This window comes from Mucor mucedo, assembly GCF_025094135.1.
Source record: "Mucor mucedo strain NRRL 3635 chromosome Unknown EV154scaffold_10, whole genome shotgun sequence".
In the NCBI taxonomy this organism is placed as follows: domain Eukaryota; kingdom Fungi; phylum Mucoromycota; class Mucoromycetes; order Mucorales; family Mucoraceae; genus Mucor; species Mucor mucedo.
Window position 1 is genome coordinate 31109 of NW_026252294.1, and position 16205 is coordinate 47313.

Here is a 16205-nt window from a genome sequence, read left to right on the forward strand (position 1 = left end):
AGTACGATAAAGAAAAAAAGGGGGGCTTAAATAAATGATTGCAATATTCCAATCATCTGTGTTGACGAAAAGCTATCCTTTACATGATATCACTTTTTAGTAATAAAACATTTATCACCCACACTTACTCTGTGTGTAATCGGGCCCTTCTTCTTTTGATTCATTAAATAGGAGTTCAACCTTTTCATAGACCAGCACAGATTTTCTTTCTTTTTTTAATCATGCTAATAACCCTTTCCGCTGTCCTGTTGAATTTCAAATATACCTTATTGATTGTTATGAAAGAGAGTATGTAGGCATAACAAACATCAGCGAAACCAAATACTATGGCACTACAATACGCCTTATTCACCCTTTTTATATTTAGTGATGACATACTACTTACATATACAAAGCAACGTAAGAGCTTATTTCTGTTTTGTGTGTGTGGGACTTCATCCAAAGATACGCAATGATTCCATTCTAGGCGACGTTCTGTTATCATGGATGAAATAACATAGTGGGGTTAATGCTTGTAAATGCCATTATAATAGAACATGAATATTATCTTTAAAAAAAAAGAAAGCTTTTGTATAATCGTTGAAGATCCTTCTCATTTAATGATAGCAAAGATTGGCCTACCTTTTTTGGCTTACAAATAGTTAAACTCCGTTGAAACGCAGAGTGTTTGTATCCGTCTTTTTTTTTTTCTGCATGTTACGGTATACATGTATGTGTTTTATTTTTTTGAAACTATAGAAATTATGATTGCAGGCATACAAACACTGTGTATGTAAAAAAAAAAAAAAAAAAAAAAAAAAAAAAAGTGATAACACGAAATCTAAACCTGAAGAAGTGCCAGTGAAGCAGTTTTATTTATACAAATGGCTTATTCATTTATTACTTCTAGATGCGAGTGCTTTCCCCCATACGAAACCTTTTAAGAGAAGGTTGAGTAAAAATGTTGATTAAGTACTTTAATCCCTTTATTGTCGCTTGATGTTATCTATTTCAAGCAACAACAAAAACAGCAAAAAAATTTACCTTCATATAAAAAGCATGTTTGAATTCTAGAGGTAATTTAAATAATAGCCTAGCTCCTATATTCTATTGTAGTGTTTGTATATAAACCTAAATCAAAATTTGAGTAGAAGCTTCAAGCCTTGTTTTATATAAACCCCACACACAGCTAAAAAAAAATGACGACTGGAAAAAAAAAGGGGGGGGGGACCAATCACCACATTATCATCAAGATACATAAATCCACGGTTACAATGGGTGATCTCATTACTGTTGAGTTGTTATTTAGACCATGATGACTTCAAGTGGCTGATTTTTTTTTTTCTTTTTTTAACCGCGATGATAAGTCAAATTTGCAATGAAAGCTTCCCCTACAAAGACAGGTTTTTAATTTGTGTATTCGAATTGTAAATGATGTCAGCTTTCATCGTGGTTCTTTATTTAAACACAACGGATGAGTTGAATTAAACAATAATTATGCGCCTCCCCCCCCCCTTTTTTTTAATAAGATGAGTCAATTTTTATAAAAACTGATTATTAAAAAAAAAAAAAAAAAAAAAAAAAAAAAAAATCAGGCGGCGAGGGGTGGGGGAGGGAAATTCATTCGAAATTACCAATAAAGATTGCATGCTTTCTACGTTACAGTGTAAAGAAAGGGATGTTATTTGTTTACTAAAGATTTTATGAATTGACGGAGCTTATGTTAGAACCATAATTTTAGTAAGCGGTCTTTATTGGAAGGATAACAGATTCTACTTTGATAACATTGTTATATTAAACAACTTGGGTTATCTTACCTTTCCCCTCTCTTAAATGAGCTCATTCATGTTACCAAGGAGCGTTGCGAGGGGGATACGAGTTAATCATAAAAATTCCTTTTGTTGTCAATAATAAAAAAAAAAAATCCTATTTCGAACTAAAAGGATGGAATCAGATTATTTTAATCCGGTTTTTTTTTTGTAACTGTTTATGGAGAATTCATGATAAGACGACATTGTTTTTTTTTTATTAGGGTCAAACAGACATGAAACACCAGTCGATTGGCGCCCAGATAATAAAAAGAAATGTTGTTCGTTACCTTTTTTAATCGTTTCTGAAAATAGCTAGTCGTTCACTCACCATTGGGAAAAAAAAATTAAGAAATGGCCACTATAAACAAAGTCTTGTTTGTAGTACCGAGTTGTGGGTAATGAAGGTACTCATGAGCTCTTTTTTGAGTGGGTGGGTATTTTATCAACCCAATAGGATGGTTGTGTTTGGAGGCATGTCTTTTAGGATGCATTAAGATGTTACAGAGCTTTTGTGATGCCAAGATAATATATTATATTCACACCATAAACGTGGGGTGGGCGCACTGTTTATATACTGGAAGAAAAAAAAAACTAGATTTGTTCAAGATAAACTACAACTAGGTAAATGTGCCCTTTTTTACAAAAAAAAAAAAAAAAAAAAAAAAAATACTGATATTATCTTTATAAGCAACTATCTGTGTGCATCTCAATATACATAATGTGCATAATAACTTTTATATATATATATATGTATTTACGGTAGGGTAGGATAAATAAGAGTTTTTTTTTGTTTTGTTTTTGTTTTAATTGAATATTTACAAGATGATAAGACGTGCTTTTTTTGATTGTTTGGGTGACTGACCAGCAGTAGTATCAAGAGGCTTAGGAGCTAACCATGAGGATAAAGGGGATAGACTCTGGTATAGAACCCAAGTTGTTGTCAGTGACACAACGGATTTCATCATGGAAGCCATTAGGATGACCAAATGTAAAGAATGGTTTGGATGTGCCTTTTTTTGACCGACGAGGTATAAGCCTTTTGAGAATACAGAGGAGATTCGGGTATAAGTTGAAGATTTTAAAGATTCACTTGCTTGTAATAGAAGAGGCCATAAGGTATCATCTTCATCGTCTTCATCATCATCATCATGGATACCTCCTCCGTGATGCTGATAATATGAGTTGAGAGATACAGGATATTCGGGTTGGTATTCTATCTCGATGATTTCAGGATTAAAATGAACCCCGACCGAGGAGGAGGAGGCAGTGGATTTGGAACTAGAAACACTACTGAAGCTACTTCTGGTGCTACACAGACCCGACGTAATTGAGGAGGAGGAGGAGGAGGAGGTATAGCCAAATTCGGATAATGTGTAAGTTGGATCAAAATCATAAATATTCAGACTGTCGGAGCAAGTCGGTAATGATTGAGTGACGTTACTCTGTTTTTTCAAAACGGGTTTAAGACCTTGGAGAGATGATTGTGTACCATAACAATTATTCTTTTTGTTGTTTGTGTACATTGGTCCATAAAGCCCTATCATAATAATAATAATATTATTATTTTGTGTTTTTCAAATATGTGTTATTTATAAACTTACATGTGATATCAGATTCCTTTTGCCTAATGAGCGAAAAAAAAAAAAAATTAATCATCTGTTATTAGCAATGCTATATGTATATATAAAATGAGTTTTTACCAACTGACAGTAGCTGGATTGACTAATTTGTTAGATTTGCAGAGATTATCGGTACAATGCCTAGCCATATTTCTCCATAGAGCGTTTTGAAATCGTATAGATTTGTATTCCTCGGATTTCTTTGATTTGGATTCAATATTGATATGAAATGTTGTCGTGGTAACGGGATGGATGATATATTTTTGGCGTTGTTTACGACTTTCTTGAAAGGTAGAAATTAAATCATCTGTATTCCAACAATGTGATAAATAATCGACACAATAATCAGCTTTCATTGATATAATAGGTAATAAAAGTATGGAGTTAAAAAGAGAGGGAAAATAACAACAACAAAAAAAAATTTAGAAAGAATCATTTATACCTAATTTTTTTTTTTTTAAACAAGCGAATATGACATGAAAAAGAACTCTAGAACCTCGCTATAAATTTCCAATGGAACATCCCGGATCCGATGTTCCCACAGGGGGAACAGCACAGACCGTGTTACACACCTTGAGACTTAAATATTATAGTCACAATTGTTTCGGTGCCCTCCTCCCCCCCCCCTTTCTTATCTGCATTAATTTCTTTTTTTATTTTGCGCAGAGGGATTTTCTTATCCTACACACAAAAAAAAAAAAAGCTTTTTCTTAATTTAGATTATAAACAATTACAGTTTAGAATTAGCGTCTATTTCCAGAAAAAAAAACGATCTTCACGCAAAAGCCATTCTGTCAATTCATATAAAAAAAAAAGATAGAAAAGAAAATCCCTCACACTATTTCATTGAAAAGGAACCAGCTGTTAAGAATAAGCAGGATGAAATGCACACAATTTCAATTAGAAATATGGGCTTTTCAAAGCTGCCCTCCAAAGGTTTTTTTTTGGTTATTTACGATTAAGTTTAAGCCCTTTCTAAATTAGTGTTTCAATACGCCATTTTTTTTAGGGCTAGCTTTCTTTTTTTGACGAAATAAAGTGTTTAGTACAATTAAAAAAAAAATCTGATGTTCATTTTTTTTTTTTTACAAGGACGATAGTTTTCTTCCGTCCTTTTCTTTTAAAATTACACGTGGAGAGAGAAAAATAGATGTTCCATCCTTTCAGAAAAAGAGGGGGGAAAGAAACCCACATGTAAAAAGCGGGAGGTCCTATTTTATCAAGCTAAGCGTGTTTCAAGACTTTATCGGCATTACCATAAATGCTGATTGTTATTTGGGAATCCCACACAAAAAAAAAATATAAATATATGGGAGTGTGGAGATTCAATATTCGCCACGCGCTCGCGTGCACACACACACACAAATTCGCCCAAGCCAAAAGAACCATCCGAGAGAGCCTTTTATTGTCAGGGTGACTCACGGGGATGAAAGGGGGAATAGGGGAGGTTATCATTTGTTTGTTGCAATAAGAAAAGTGGGAGAATAGATAGGATATGAATAAAGAAAGTAAAGAGAGATAGAATAGAGATAGAATATAGATATTACGTAAGGTTTCTATGGATAAGAAACAAAAGATAAAAAAGTTGGTTTAAAGGGGTCCAACAGTGGTTGTGATACCAAATCGATAAGAGTTCTTCCCCCCATGTGATATAAACATCCGAATTGACAATTACCTATTATTATTATTAAACAGCGTGGGCTGATTAGAATTTGTAATTTTTTTCTTTTTTTTTGCATTGAATATTTGTAATGCACGTATTCGGCGGATTCTCCCATCCCCATTTCTATTAGACACTTTCGGAATGCCTCATCCCGCTTTTCCCTCTCCAAGTGGGGGTGCGTATAGGGTTAAACTGCGGAGATAGAATTCCCTCCACTCCACACACTCCTCATACACACGCACACACACACATACACTCTTTGTTTAGCAAACACACCCTTCCTTTTTTGAACTATTAAAATCTGTTCATGACAAACGATATTAACATGTCTTCACGCATCATGTACCCTTTAATAAAAAAAGAAAAGAGAGAGAGAGAGGGAACATCCTGAATAGTAACCCTGTTTTCATTAGGCAATTTAACTCTGCACAAGAAGAATTAGATTATTGGAGAGCACACTCTGAAAACCTCGAAAATACGTTACAAGATACCAGAGCTGCTCTCGATGAGTTTCAAGTTTCCTCTCGTGAACTAGAAGAAGAGTTAGAAAAGGAGTTGCAAACGACAGAAAAGGCATACAATGATTTAAAGTCACGATGTGAGCATTTTAAGCGAGATGCAGAGAACTGGAAGGTATAAAAAAAGTACATCATCTTCTTTGCTGTTGTGTTTGGCTAAAACTTCAAACTTTTACCGTTGCTAGTCTAAATATACAGAGTCAAAGCATGAGCAAAATATTACCATGGTCCAAATGCAGAGAGAAATTGACATTCTGAGATCAACAGAAGACACATTTAGAAAGCAAGTGCTGGAATTAGAATTAGATAACGACGATTTAGAAAGAACTGAAAGGTAAGACAAACCAAAAAAGAGAGTTGTGGGGGTGAGAGAGGGGAGGAACGTCAGCTTAACTCTGTATTTATGTCTTTTCATAGAGCTGCTACCTCTTCCTTAACAGATTTAGAAATGAAATTGAATAGAGCTATTGAGAGAAATGTTATTCTTGGTATATAATACAACTAGATGCACGATTTTTTTTTTTTTTGATTATTCAGCTCCCCTCCTCAAAAAATATTCACACACTTGTTATTTTTAGAAAATGAAATTTCCACCAAAGACAACTTGACAGAACAAGCTCAAAGACTTCGAGATGAATTAAACGGTAAAAAAACAAAGGGGGGATATGGCTTCTTTATTTTTGTTGGCTGTGACTGAATAACTTTGTGTAGAGGTAAATCAAGAATTATCCGTGATGCGTGGACAATCCTCCAAACAAACAGAATTTATTGGAGAATTAGAGAGTAAATTAGAAGAGATGGAAAAGAAGAATCGACAACAAGCAGCATTAAATCAACAACAACAGAATCGATCCCCTACACCTGATCGTGGTACGAATTATTATGATCCATACTCTAGAAACAGAACGACACGTATACCACGTACGCCTACCAGTGGATCACTTTCTGCCTCTTCTAATCCAGTGAAAATGGTGCAAGAGATGGTTGGCAGAGTCAGAGTATGTGTTTTTACCCATTTCAAGTAGATGACTTGTAACTCAACACTTTAATTTTTAATATAACGATATAGAGTTTAGAGGCCCGTTTACAATCATGCCGTTCTTTAGTGACGCCACTTTTAAACCCACCACCTTCGTACAGTTCATCCAATTATAATTATAGAGACTCCACCATGTCCGAGAGACCTTTGTCACCCGATCGAAGTAGTATCCGATCTGGTAGTCCAATGAACTTTTCCAACATTAAAGCCAGAAGACCTTCCGAATACATGAAGACCGAAGATTAATATGATTTCATTTTCTCCCCCCTTACATTTTTATATGCCATGAACAAAATTTAAATATGCATTTTTTTTTTTTTTTTTTTTACTTGAACTCTCTATTTTTATACCTTAATAAAAAAACTTTATAAACAGTCACCCTTTCATGTTAAACAAAAGTGTTGCGCGTGCGTAATTGGGTGACAAAATAATAAAATACCCTTTTTTGTTTCTTTTAAAAAAAAACATAATGCCACCACAACAACCGTCTCAACGCAACGAGATTGTGGAGTGGTATCAATCGATTCCACCCATTACCAAAGCACTATTCACGCTTTCTATTGCGACAACCACGGTCGGCTCTTTAGGACTGATTCATCCTTCCAGTCTCATTTTATATTGGCCATCGGTGCAATCGAAGCTACAGGTAAAATAATAATTTAAAAAGAAAGAAATTGAGAGAGACTAAACATGGGGTGTGCTTTTGACAGTTATGGAGACTTGTTTCGTGTTTCTTTTATAACAAGTTTAGTCTCGGGTTTGCGTTTAATGTCTACTTTCTTTACCGTAATTCGTTGCAGTTAGAGAACGAGACATTTCAAGGTCAGCCAGCGGATTACATGTTTTTCCATTTGTTCACATCAAGTTTGCAGCTGGCTGCGGCAAGTATTTTTAAAATGTACGTGTTGAGTGATGGACTTTTATTGTCGATTGCGTATTTATGGGCACAACATAATGCAGAGACACCCGTTACCTTTATGTTTGGTATTCGACTCAAGGTATATAAGAAGAAAGGAAATAGGAGTGGGGAAAAAGTGTTCTATGTATATATTTATCAGTTTTTTTTTTTATTCATATCCAATCCTAGGCAAAATTTCTTCCGTTTGCGATGATTTTAATGGACTTTTTAATGTCTGGAGGAGAGATTCCCAAGGCATCAATTGCAGGACTTGTATCTGCGCATATTTACTATTATTTGACAACTATATATCCTAATCAAGGCGGACAACGCTACCTTCAAACGCCTTCCTTCCTCCGACGTTTATTTCCTGCACAAACCCGAGGCGGATTTCGAGGTGGATTTGGTCGACCAGGATCAACGCCCGGCTCTTCTAGTAGTACAGCTACAGCTGCACCACAAACAAATATGTTTGGTAGACACACTTGGGGATCAGGTCAACGTTTAGGTTCATAATCTATATTTTTTGTGGGTAACACACAAAAATTTAAAATAAAAAAAAAAACGTTACGTCATCCTTTTTGATTATGTGAGAGAGAGAGAGAAAAAACCCAAAATAATAAAAAAAAATAGGCGGAGATGAAGAAGGGGGGTTGTCAAAGGGCTTGGGGTGGCAACAGGGTAAAAAAAAAAAAAATTAAATAATTGGAGGATATTTTTTTTTTTTTTTTTTTTAATAGCCTTCAACTTTTTAAATAATCATTTTGGCTACTTAACCCCCTACTCTAATGTTTTCTCGGATTGCTTCAAACACAGCAAAGCGTTCAGTTCGCCAATTTGCTAAGAACACCACCCAGGTACAACCCCCCCTCTCCATGTCAACTTTTGGGTTACCACCCCTGATCAGTTTTTTTCGTTAATCTCCATTTCTTTTTTTTTTTAAAAAAATGTAAACATTTTAGGCCAGATTCGCCTCTACCAAGCCTACCGTTGCATCTGTACGTTTCATTGATTTTAAGCACATACACACACCCAAAAAAAAAACAAGACGAAACAAAAAACTAATGTCTATTTATATATAAAATGAAAAAGAACCCTTTGCAATTCGGTCTTGTGACAGCATCTATTGTTGGCGCCACTGCTGGTGCTTACATGTATGCCGATGTCTCTGCCAACATGGCTGATGAAGGTCTTCATCCTCCTACTCATCCTTGGCCCCATACCGGTCCTCTCGATACTTTTGATCATGCCTCGTAAGTAGAACCTCACTTGATAGGCATATAAACATTTTTTAAATTCAATGATTTTTTTTTTTATATAAAGTATCCGTCGTGGTTATCAAGTTTACAGAGAGGTTTGTTCAGCCTGTCATTCTCTTGACCGTATCGCTTGGAGAAACTTGATTGGTGTCTCTCACTCTGAGGACGAAGTCAAGGCTATGGCTGAAGAGTTCGAGTACCAAGATGGACCTGATGAGCAAGGTGAGATGTTTATGAGACCAGGCAAGGTAAAGTGGATTTTTTATGGAGGGGAAATTTTAACAATGCATTGGTAAAAAAAAGATGATGAATAGCTAACAATGTGGATCATGATAGACCGCTGATTATATGCCCAAGGCCTATCCCAATGATGAAGCTGCTCGTGCTGCTAACGGTGGTGCTCTTCCCCCAGATCTCTCCTTGATCTGTAAGGCCCGTCATGGTGGAGAGGTAAGTCAAAGATATAGAGTCAAAAGAAAGAGGAGAAAAGGGATGGGATACTGAACTAGTTTTAAAAAAAAAATATAGGACTACGTTTTTGCTCTTCTTACAGGTTATGTTGATGCTCCCGGAGGTGTTGAAGTTCGTGAAGGTTTGAACTATAACCCTTATTTCCCCGGTGGAGCTATTGCTATGGCTCGTACTCTCTTTGACGGTGTTGTTGAGTATGAGGATGGTACTCCTGCCACTACCTCTCAAATGGCCAAGGATGTTTCCACTTTCCTTGCCTGGACTTCTGAACCTGAACACGATGATCGTAAGAAGATGGGTATGAAGGCTACTGTTATCTTGGTTGGTTTGACTGTCTTGTCCATCTACATGAAGAGATTCAAGTGGGCTCCTATCAAGACCAGAAAGATCGTTTACAAGTAAGTTTTTTTTTTTTCTCTATATATGTTTTCTTTTATTAATATCCAATACCTCTCTCTCTCTCTTTTTTTATTTTATTATTGCAGCCCTCCTAAATAAAGAACTCTCTCTAGTATACACCTTATTTTTTATAAAAAAAAAAGAAAAAAAAAAAGAAAGCCCATCCTATATTATAAAAGGGTTTACCTTTGTTTACTTTCATTATTACGGTTATTTCTTGTGTCACTTGGTTCACCAACTTGGTCATATTGCCAGTTGACAACGGCCATTTTTTTTTTTTTTAATTAAATACGATAGAGCATGATATAAGAAGAAAAAAAACGCCCACCCTCTCTTTCTCTTTCTCTCTTGTTCACTTTTTTGTGTGTTGAAAGAATGTCGCTTACGTATGTTGTAACGGGAGCTTCGCGTGGTTTAGGATTGGAGTTTGTGAAGCAATTATCGGCTAAAGGACATCAAGTATTTGCGCTTGCCCGTCACCCAGAACAATCACCTGGGTTACAACAACTCATTGATAATAAGAGCGTGTTTGGTGTTCAAGCGGATATCACGTGTGAGAAATCGATCAAGGAAGCAACGGCACATGTCAAGAAAAACGCGCCTGAAGGTGTGGATGTGTTGATTAATAATGCTGGTATCAGTGGTGATATGAAATTGACATTGGATACAACGTAACTATTTTTTTTTTAACTACTACTTTATAGCGGGAGAGGGTAGCTAACTGATGCTTTTTTTTTAAAAAAAAAAAAGTCCGAAAAAAGTGTACATGCAAGTATTTGAGACCAACGTGTGTGGTACGATGGACATGACGTGTTCACTTTTACCTGTACTTCGTATGGGTGATAAGGAAAAGACAAAGAAGATCCTGAACATGTCTTCGATTATTGGGTCGATTGGGGGTATGAGTAAGCCAACCTTACCCGCATTGAGTGTATCTAAAGCAGCATTAAATATGGTGACGCGTATGATGGCTAACCGACTCTCCAAGGAAAACTTTATTGTGATTGCTGCTCATCCTGGTTGGGTCAAGACTGATTTTGGTGGGAAAAATGCACCTGTTCAACCAAAGGATTCTGTTCAGGGTTTACTTCATGTTTTAGATCATTTGACTTCAAAAGAAAATGGTTCCTTTATTGACTTTCAAGGAAATAAAATCAAGTGGTAGTAGTAGGAGGAAGAGTCAGAATGAGCAAAAAAAAAACCCCCCTTTTTCTCCATGATGTGCTACCTCCATCTTTTTTGATTTTACCACGCTTTGGGATTTAAAACCCAGTGTAGATTTGATTTAAATAAATAAAAGATAAATTCGTTTTTTGTTTTTGTTTATTTTTCTTTAGTCTATTAAACAATCATATAAAGAAAGAAAAAGATGACTTTAACCTATGTTATTACAGGTGCTTCACGGGGACTTGGACTTGAATTTGTAAAACAAGTGTCTTTGCAAGGTCATCTTGTGTTTGCTTTAGCTCGTCACCCTGAATCTTCTGAACCTCTTCAGGCCTTACTGAAAGATCGTGAAAATGTCATTGCTGTCAAAATGGATACGACTTGTGAAAATTCAATCAAGGTACCTCCAAAGAGAAAAAGAAAAGAGAGAGAGAGAGAGAGTTCAGGTCGTGTTTAACTTTATCATCCTATTAGGAAGCTGTAGAAAAAGTAAGTCAAAGATGTGCTGGAGCCATCGATATTTTAATCAATAACGCTGGTATCAATGGTCCCAAAACTTTCAATGTTGAAAACACGTAAGTTTAAATCTTTTTTGATAGGTGCAGCGTTCTAACACTTGTCTATAGTCCAAAGAAAGAATATGTGCGAATTTTCGAAACCAACGTAGGTGGTGTTTCGGATGTGACACAAGCATTTTTACCTTTACTGCGACAAGGAACAACGAAAAAGATTTTGAATATTTCCTCTATTTTGGGTTCCATCACAAATATTGCGACTGCCAATCCGGGTGGACATGGATCTGCTTATGATGTGAGTAAGACAGCATTAAATATGTTGACAAAATTGTTTGCCAATCATTTGGCCAAGGAAAATTTTATTGTGTATTCGACACATCCCGGTTGGGTCAAGACCGATATGGGTGGAGAGAGTGCGCCAGTGGAACAAGCGGATTCTATTGCTGGTATGTTAAAGGTGTTGGATACCATTCAACCACAGGATAATGGTAGTTTTTACAATTATACTGGTTCAAAACTTGAATGGTGAAAAATATAAAGTCATTTCTACTCAAATATTTAAAAATAAAAATTGGGTCGAGTTCGTCAAAAAGTATTTTTGTATCATATAATTGTGTCTCCATGACGTAGTAAAGCACAATGTATATGTAATTTGGGGCACCCGAGATAAAGACATCAGACCCCCTAAAAAACATCTAACCTTTCATTGATCCCAAGTTAAAAAATAGGCATTTTATTATTGTGTTCAAAGGGATGTTCCTTAATTTACCAAGGAAGTTCATCCCCTTCAAAGAAAATGAAGGAACCATTCTGTTCGGGCGTCAGATTTTCAATGATCTTTAGCATACCCGCAATGGAGTCCTTCTTATCATAAGGGGCGTCTTCACCGCCCAAATCGGTCCTGACCCAACCAGGATGAGAAGCATAGACAATAAAGTTTTCACTCGCAAGTTGGTTCGCGGTCATTTTGGTCAGCATGTTGAGTGCGGCTTTTGAGACAGAGTAAGCAGATCCTCTTCCTGTAGGGTTGATTGTATTGATTCGAGCGATGGATCCTAGACCAGAGGACATGTTCACAATCTTTTTGGTAGATTCTATACCGCGTTGACGAAGCAGAGGTAAGAAGGCGGTGGTGACATCAGCTACAGCAACAACATTTGTGGTGAAAACATGGATATAATCTTCCTTGTCGCTACAAAAAAAAAAAGTAATAAAAAAATTCGTTTTAATACCATGAGCTCTGCTAGATAAAAGTGAAAAAAAGAAAAAATCCTTTACGTTTTTCTAATGTTTCCATCACGACTTCCACTTATACCAGCATTGTTGATCAAAACGTCAATTCCTTGAGGCGAGATCTTACTCGCCTCTTCTACTGCACTCTTAATAAATGATTTAATCATCATGCGAAAATCATACGAAGAAGAAAAAAAAAAAAGATTTACCTTGATTGATTTTTCATCTGTCGTTTCAAGTTGAACGGAAAAGACCTTTTTGTTATCGACCAACTTTTGAAGTCCTTCGGAAGCACTAGGGTTACGTGCTAAAGCAATGACGGTATGACCCTTGGCAGCTATTTGGTTGACAAATTCAAGACCAAGTCCACGAGAGGCACCCGTAACAGCATATGTAAGAGACATTTTTAAAGTTATAATTTGAAGTGTGGGAGAGAGAGATAAGGCAAAACAAAAAAAAAATCTTGTTTTTTATTAAATGAGAACTCCCGTGATTAAAATAAAAAAAATTTGTCGCCACGCGCCTGATGCGTTTTATTGCTTCGTCATGGTTTGGGATGAAAAAGACGGTAAGCAATCTAAAATCGGGAGTTGAGAAAAAAGTAGTAAAGACTATGTTAAGCCCTTTGTTTTGATCCATTAGGCTATTGTGATACAGGAAAGTGACATTTTGGGGGTTGATGTCAACTGATACGCGACGGAAAATTATTCAACCATTCCGGTTTATTCACAAAGAGGGTTGTACTTTTGGACTAACTCTCTGTTGCTAAGTACTTGGCTATATTGTTTTTGGAGGAGATGTGGCACTCCAAAGTTATGATATGAGCCGTTAATTACCCCCCCTTTCTTTGTGAGATAGAAAAGACTCGAACAAAGGATATCTACTTGATAAATGATACCTCCTTCAATGTCTCATTCTACTGTCGATGAATCTGTCACGAGTTAAAATACCGGTAGTTTCTCTTTAGGCAAGCCATGATTCTCACAGTTTTTTTTGTACGTGTATTACTTGGCATTTGTTCGGATAAATTAACGCGAAATCCGGCATGGGCTTAGGACTATTAACCAAAAGGAGTGAAAAATACGATATTTGTTAAGATAAGGACATTTTCTAAAAAACAGAAGCCGTGCAATCATGTGTTTAAGAAAAACAAATCGTTCATACTTAAAACCAATAAGTTTGTGTTGATCCGACCATACAAGTATTTGCGCTCTCCATTGTTGATAGATTATTTCGCTACCCTAATATCCAAAATGCCTTTGTCACTTTGTGTCTTGATGAAGGCGTACTAGCTGTCAATATAAATGCTACATAAATGTGAAATACCTTAAATTGTAAAATGGGGGCCTTTTTTTTGAAATTTAATTTGGTAATTGAAAGACGTTAAAGAATATATCATAGGTCATCTGGGAATATTGACATTTAAAAAAAAAATAAGCTTCTGGTATTACTAGACGCGAAACCTCTATTGTTGAAAATATATGTGTCTGTGTGTATGCGTGAATGTATTGATGACTAATGCCAGTAACAGTAATTTTAAAGTTAAGCTCCCGACTCAATGTTTTGATTTTACATTGGTGAACGAACGTCGGATTTCCCCCAATCGCGTAGTAAAAAAAAAAACGTTGCTGCGCGCTTCAATGAAGACATTGCATATATGTATATAGTTTTTTTTTATTATTATTATGTATGTATTAAATTGTTTACCAAGGGAGTTGATTTCCTTCAAAATCAATAAAGGAACCATTTTGCTCAGGTGTCAAATTTTCAATGACCTTTAACATTCCAGCAATGGAGTCCTTCTTTTCGATGGGGGCATCGTCACCGCCCATGTCCGTCTTTACCCAACCAGGATGAGAAGCGTAAACAATGAAATTTTCGCTTGCGAGTTGGTTAGAAGTTAACTTTGTGAGCATGTTCAAAGCGGCTTTGGACACGGAGTAAGCGGATGCCTTTCCTGTGGGGTTGATGGTATTGATTTGGCTGATGGAAGCAAGGATAGAAGACATGTTTAAGATCTTCTTTGTGTGATCTTGGCCACGTTGACGAAGTAATGGTAAGAAAGCGTTGGTGACACTGGCCACAGCAACAACGTTGGTGGTGAAAACATTGATGTAATCTTCATCAGCACTGTAAAAAAAAAAAGAATTAAAAAGTTAGGTTTAATTTTAAAAATTGAAAGGGGGGAGGTTTTGATCTTTACGTCTTTCTGATGTTTCCTCCGCGGTCTCCACTGATACCAGCATTATTAATTAAAACGTCAACACCTTGAGGTGCGTTTTTGCTAACTTCTTCAACAGCATTCTACATGAAAGTAAAGAATTAGAAAACAGATTCGTTACTTTTATATGATATATATACCTTGATTGATTTTTCATCTGTAGTGTCAAGTTGAACGGCAAAGACCTTCTTGTTATCGACCAACTTTTGAAGTCCTTCGGAAGCACTAGGGTTACGTGCTAAGGCAAAGACAGTATGGCCCTTGGCAGCAATTTGGGTGACAAATTCAAGACCAAGTCCACGAGAGGCACCAGTGACGATATATGTAAGAGACATGTTTTTTAATAAGATGATGTTTAATAAAGAATAAAGTGAAAGAGAGACATATTTTCTTTCAATTTTTATAATGCAAATTTGTTTGCAACTCCGTATCGTTTAAAAAAGAATCAAGCCAATTGACAATGTTCCATCATATTCCCCCAAGACTCCGCTTGGATTTAAAAAAGGCATGACGCGTAAAGCCATTGGATTATTAATCCACTTGGAGGTAAAAGTTTGTATCCCCGAGAGCTTTTCTGCGGCAAGAAGGGATATTGAAGAATTGTTTAGCCATGGCGATTTCAGAGATTATATTTCGTCATTTCCTGCAAGTCATTAATTAAGATGTGAAACCATCCCGCTGGTAGTGTTGGAAAGTGATATTTGTAGACTTTATAAGTTGTATTAATTGACACACAATGGGGAAAATCTGATTTCTATTTCTATCATCCACTACTGTTGTAACCCTATGCTTTCTTTTCATATGTGTATATCTACTAGTTACTCACTGCTTTGATAAAACTTGTCAAATTTAATGATGCATTGCAAATAGTTAGCAGTGGTTATTTTGGGCATAATTGGGATTTTGCTACATGTGTGGTCGGTACATGTTAGCCCCATTCTGTCAAGGAACCCTTTTTGTGGTTGTTGTTGAAAGGAGACAACGCTTTCAATTCAAAAATATTGTTGCCTGAACTTTGTATAACGTTCTATTGCCCGTTTGTGAGAAGTGGAAACCCCTCGATAGAGAACCTGCTTATAAATAGGTCTCTCGCTTATCAAGCTAAATCACGTACGACTTAAAAGAGCGTCATACCAATCCTCAGATAAAGCAAAGACTGCATATCTTGAAACGGTCAAGTATATAGTAAACACTTGCATTTTATCAGGTAAAGTGCCTGTTTTAAAAGGCCAAATGTGATGCTTATATCCGACAAAAACTAGCCAATGTCTTAAAACAGATACATACTGCAGGAAAACATATTGATAAAGCACATGAATCCGCAAAGTATATGTGTATCTACATACTATTGGGTTGTTCTTATCTATTTTAATTGCTATGGATATGTTGTTCAAAATAACAGACTGGGTATCG

General features: G+C 36.1%; 8 protein-coding genes across 8 annotated transcripts; 5 read left to right on the forward strand and 3 right to left on the reverse strand.

The window, feature by feature from the left end:
• Positions 1-2476: 2476 nt before the first annotated feature.
• Positions 2477-3885, reverse strand: EV154DRAFT_494943 (uncharacterized protein). The gene is made up of 3 exons (XM_051599972.1): positions 3491-3885; positions 3392-3414; positions 2477-3327 (listed from the first exon to the last, which is right to left on the reverse strand). The coding sequence occupies exons 1-3, from the start codon at positions 3763-3765 to the stop codon at positions 2606-2608; spliced, it is 1020 nt and encodes a 339-aa protein (XP_051461858.1). The 5' UTR covers positions 3766-3885; the 3' UTR covers positions 2477-2605.
• A 1512-nt stretch (positions 3886-5397) lies between these two features.
• On the forward strand, positions 5398-6875 carry EV154DRAFT_536054 (uncharacterized protein; the record flags this gene model as incomplete). The annotated part of the gene is made up of 7 exons (XM_051604111.1): positions 5398-5414; positions 5486-5705; positions 5776-5924; positions 6008-6078; positions 6169-6234; positions 6302-6588; positions 6660-6875. The coding sequence occupies 7 exons, from the start codon at positions 5398-5400 to the stop codon at positions 6873-6875; spliced, it is 1026 nt and encodes a 341-aa protein (XP_051461859.1).
• A 133-nt stretch (positions 6876-7008) lies between these two features.
• On the forward strand, positions 7009-8106 carry EV154DRAFT_494958 (Der1-like family-domain-containing protein). Its single transcript, XM_051599973.1, has 2 exons — positions 7009-7275; positions 7340-8106. The coding sequence occupies exons 1-2, from the start codon at positions 7099-7101 to the stop codon at positions 7739-7741; spliced, it is 579 nt and encodes a 192-aa protein (XP_051461860.1). The 5' UTR covers positions 7009-7098; the 3' UTR covers positions 7742-8106.
• A 130-nt stretch (positions 8107-8236) lies between these two features.
• Positions 8237-9923, forward strand: EV154DRAFT_494959 (cytochrome C1 family-domain-containing protein). The gene is made up of 7 exons (XM_051599974.1): positions 8237-8384; positions 8490-8525; positions 8620-8780; positions 8851-9034; positions 9123-9236; positions 9315-9655; positions 9743-9923. Exons 1-7 carry the CDS (start codon positions 8316-8318, stop codon positions 9753-9755), a joined length of 918 nt encoding a protein of 305 aa, XP_051461861.1. The 5' UTR covers positions 8237-8315; the 3' UTR covers positions 9756-9923.
• Positions 9924-9983: 60 nt separating this feature from the next.
• EV154DRAFT_494963 (4-dihydrotrisporin dehydrogenase) lies at positions 9984-10981 on the forward strand. The gene is made up of 2 exons (XM_051599975.1): positions 9984-10327; positions 10407-10981. Exons 1-2 carry the CDS (start codon positions 10032-10034, stop codon positions 10819-10821), a joined length of 711 nt encoding a protein of 236 aa, XP_051461862.1. The 5' UTR covers positions 9984-10031; the 3' UTR covers positions 10822-10981.
• Positions 10982-10996: 15 nt separating this feature from the next.
• EV154DRAFT_457504 (4-dihydrotrisporin dehydrogenase) lies at positions 10997-11925 on the forward strand. The gene is made up of 3 exons (XM_051597405.1): positions 10997-11223; positions 11298-11398; positions 11450-11925. Exons 1-3 carry the CDS (start codon positions 11026-11028, stop codon positions 11865-11867), a joined length of 717 nt encoding a protein of 238 aa, XP_051461863.1. The 5' UTR covers positions 10997-11025; the 3' UTR covers positions 11868-11925.
• A 119-nt stretch (positions 11926-12044) lies between these two features.
• EV154DRAFT_599061 (4-dihydrotrisporin dehydrogenase) lies at positions 12045-13270 on the reverse strand. The gene is made up of 3 exons (XM_051607087.1): positions 12781-13270; positions 12617-12717; positions 12045-12530 (listed from the first exon to the last, which is right to left on the reverse strand). The coding sequence occupies exons 1-3, from the start codon at positions 12973-12975 to the stop codon at positions 12104-12106; spliced, it is 723 nt and encodes a 240-aa protein (XP_051461864.1). The 5' UTR covers positions 12976-13270; the 3' UTR covers positions 12045-12103.
• A 955-nt stretch (positions 13271-14225) lies between these two features.
• EV154DRAFT_436336 (4-dihydrotrisporin dehydrogenase) lies at positions 14226-15173 on the reverse strand. Its single transcript, XM_051596819.1, has 3 exons — positions 14933-15173; positions 14775-14875; positions 14226-14701 (listed from the first exon to the last, which is right to left on the reverse strand). The coding sequence occupies exons 1-3, from the start codon at positions 15125-15127 to the stop codon at positions 14275-14277; spliced, it is 723 nt and encodes a 240-aa protein (XP_051461865.1). The 5' UTR covers positions 15128-15173; the 3' UTR covers positions 14226-14274.
• Positions 15174-16205: the final 1032 nt, after the last annotated feature.

Bases quoted from the DNA above. Each gene is read 5' to 3' on its own strand.
- EV154DRAFT_494943 (XM_051599972.1), bottom strand. From the start codon at position 3,765: ATGAAAGCTGATTATTGTGTCGATTATTTATCACATTGTTGGAATACA. The intron at 3,415-3,490 runs GTAAAAACTCAT...TTCGCTCATTAG, and splicing joins AATCCAGCTACTGTCAGTTG to GCAAAAGGAATCTGATATCA. The intron at 3,328-3,391 runs GTAAGTTTATAA...TTATTATGATAG, and splicing joins AAAGGAATCTGATATCACAT to GGCTTTATGGACCAATGTAC.
- EV154DRAFT_494958 (XM_051599973.1), top strand. From the start codon at position 7,099: ATGCCACCACAACAACCGTCTCAACGCAACGAGATTGTGGAGTGGTAT. The intron at 7,276-7,339 runs GTAAAATAATAA...TGCTTTTGACAG, and splicing joins CGGTGCAATCGAAGCTACAG to TTATGGAGACTTGTTTCGTG.
- EV154DRAFT_494959 (XM_051599974.1), top strand. From the start codon at position 8,316: ATGTTTTCTCGGATTGCTTCAAACACAGCAAAGCGTTCAGTTCGCCAA. The intron at 8,526-8,619 runs GTACGTTTCATT...AAAATGAAAAAG, and splicing joins CCAAGCCTACCGTTGCATCT to AACCCTTTGCAATTCGGTCT. The intron at 9,237-9,314 runs GTAAGTCAAAGA...AAAAAAATATAG, and splicing joins AGGCCCGTCATGGTGGAGAG to GACTACGTTTTTGCTCTTCT.
- EV154DRAFT_494963 (XM_051599975.1), top strand. From the start codon at position 10,032: ATGTCGCTTACGTATGTTGTAACGGGAGCTTCGCGTGGTTTAGGATTG. The intron at 10,328-10,406 runs GTAACTATTTTT...AAAAAAAAAAAG, and splicing joins AAATTGACATTGGATACAAC to TCCGAAAAAAGTGTACATGC.
- EV154DRAFT_457504 (XM_051597405.1), top strand. From the start codon at position 11,026: ATGACTTTAACCTATGTTATTACAGGTGCTTCACGGGGACTTGGACTT. The intron at 11,224-11,297 runs GTACCTCCAAAG...TCATCCTATTAG, and splicing joins CTTGTGAAAATTCAATCAAG to GAAGCTGTAGAAAAAGTAAG. The intron at 11,399-11,449 runs GTAAGTTTAAAT...ACTTGTCTATAG, and splicing joins ACTTTCAATGTTGAAAACAC to TCCAAAGAAAGAATATGTGC.
- EV154DRAFT_599061 (XM_051607087.1), bottom strand. From the start codon at position 12,975: ATGTCTCTTACATATGCTGTTACGGGTGCCTCTCGTGGACTTGGTCTT. The intron at 12,718-12,780 runs GTAAATCTTTTT...TCATTTATTAAG, and splicing joins CAGATGAAAAATCAATCAAG to AGTGCAGTAGAAGAGGCGAG. The intron at 12,531-12,616 runs GTAAAGGATTTT...TTTTTTTTGTAG, and splicing joins GATGGAAACATTAGAAAAAC to CGACAAGGAAGATTATATCC.
- EV154DRAFT_436336 (XM_051596819.1), bottom strand. From the start codon at position 15,127: ATGTCTCTTACATATATCGTCACTGGTGCCTCTCGTGGACTTGGTCTT. The intron at 14,876-14,932 runs GTATATATATCA...ACTTTCATGTAG, and splicing joins CAGATGAAAAATCAATCAAG to AATGCTGTTGAAGAAGTTAG. The intron at 14,702-14,774 runs GTAAAGATCAAA...TTTTTTTTACAG, and splicing joins GGAGGAAACATCAGAAAGAC to TGCTGATGAAGATTACATCA.